The sequence below is a fragment of the Dendrobium catenatum genome, unplaced genomic scaffold, assembly GCF_001605985.2.
Source record: "Dendrobium catenatum unplaced genomic scaffold, ASM160598v2 fragScaff_scaffold_1341, whole genome shotgun sequence".
Classification (NCBI taxonomy): Eukaryota; Viridiplantae; Streptophyta; class Magnoliopsida; order Asparagales; family Orchidaceae; genus Dendrobium; species Dendrobium catenatum.
The window spans coordinates 607,194-608,935 of NW_021319803.1; the positions used below are offsets into that span (position 1 = coordinate 607,194).

Here is a 1,742-nt window from a genome sequence, read left to right on the forward strand (position 1 = left end):
AACTTATCCTAAAATATCTATATATTTCTTTACATTTAATTCTAATATTCTCTTTCATTATTTTTATGACAGTTTAATTACATTTTTTTAATTTTTCTTGCTTAATTTAAAAAAAAAAACTTTTCGTAATGTATAGATATATATATATGGAGAAAAATAATGTTATGAAAGATTTGCTCTACCTATATGTATGTATAAACAAACATGAATGAGATGCCTTCACTCACTCCTAATAATTATTCCGTCAATGGAAGACTCCTCTCTTTTCTATAGTTTCATCATAGGCGCCTTAGCAGCCTTCACCATAGCCACCATCTATTTCTGCATCATCTCCATCCTCCGCCACCGCCGGTTCTTCGCCGACGCCGGTCAAACACCAAAAATCGACGATATTGAGAACCAAAGGTATAATTTTTAGAATGTTGAAGCATAGGGTTAAGTTAAAACTAATATATTAACGAATAGAATTAGAAATCACTATTATGTTATCAAAACTGCAGGATTATTTTTGAATTTCAAAACGGAAAAGGGGATGGCTTTGTCGGCGGTAAGGGAGATCAGATGTGTGCGGTGTGCCTGTCGAAGTTCAATGACGGCGAGGATATCAAACTCTTGCCGGAATGCAAGCACTGCTTTCATGTTCAGTGCATCGATATGTGGCTTCAGTCGCATTCAAGTTGTCCGTTGTGTCGAGTCAAGACTAAGACGGTGACTGAGAAGAATAAGGAGAACGTTAAAGAGGCATCGCCGGCCGGTAACTGCGGCGAGAAAGGTGGTGGCTGGACGGCTTCATGGTTTTGGTGGACGGTGGCTGAAGATTCAGTTATTTGGATTTAGATTTTCCTGATTTTAAATTTTATATAGAAATTTAAGTAAGTTTTTCTCAATCCAGTTCTTCTGAATTCTACTTTTTTTCTTAATTTCTAAAGGATTTGTGTTGAACTACATTGTTTAGCATATTGTGCTGCTTCCATATGTAGGTTTATCATGTTAATTCATAATTTTAACAGTTTGCCGATATCATATGTTTTGTTTTGTTTTTTCTAACAAAAAACCCAAAATTTTTTATTCCAATAGCATAAAGAGTACAACTAGCTAGAAAAACAATACGAAAAAAGTTACAGAGGAAGTAATGTTATCAACTCATCGGGCTCAGTAGTTGGCAGAGGCTATCAACTCCCCTGAAAGTCAGGCACAAGCCATCCAGTATGGAGTGACAGCAGTAACGAACGAAACAGCCATGAGCAGCAGACACACCACCAAAGGTTGCCACGAGCCTCGGCTTCTGGGAAATGAGCCCTAGCCACATCATTGCCCATAAACAAACAATCGCCTCGGAAATTCTCAAACGAAACTCCAGCAAAACGGCTACCACCAAATAAAACCATCAAAAGAAACCACAGCCATAACTCGAAGGAGGAAACCGACCAAAAGCCCAAGTCACCAGCACCAAAACCCCAAATCATTTTCTACCACGTCTACCCCTCCCACGAGAGCAAATAGGCACAACAAGCCTGTCTTTATGCCCAGCCACATTAACCTCAGGAACTTCCTCCCCGCTATCCTTAGAAGATGAATCAGATGAATCAGACGAACAATGTAACCAATCTAATTGCATTCTAACTCTCTCACCTGAGTTAGCAGCCACCTGAGAAAGTAAAACCTCAGATGAAATAAACTTGATAAGAACCTCCACAAAAGAGCCAGGAACCAGGCCAGTAGGCGTCACAGGGTTAACAACA

General features: G+C 39.2%; 1 protein-coding gene across 1 annotated transcript; it reads left to right on the plus strand.

The window, feature by feature from the left end:
- Nucleotides 1-247: 247 nt before the first annotated feature.
- On the plus strand, nucleotides 248-837 carry LOC114580836 (RING-H2 finger protein ATL52-like). Its single transcript, XM_028699567.1, has 2 exons — nucleotides 248-405; nucleotides 501-837. The coding sequence occupies exons 1-2, from the start codon at nucleotides 248-250 to the stop codon at nucleotides 835-837; spliced, it is 495 nt and encodes a 164-aa protein (XP_028555400.1).
- The last annotated feature ends 905 nt before the right edge of the window (nucleotides 838-1,742 follow it).

What these genes read in the sequence shown, in the direction of transcription:
- LOC114580836 (XM_028699567.1), top strand. Translation starts at nt 248, where the DNA reads ATGGAAGACTCCTCTCTTTTCTATAGTTTCATCATAGGCGCCTTAGCA. An exon ending in GACGATATTGAGAACCAAAG is followed by an intron (nt 406 to 500) that starts GTATAATTTTTA and finishes TCAAAACTGCAG; the next exon opens with GATTATTTTTGAATTTCAAA.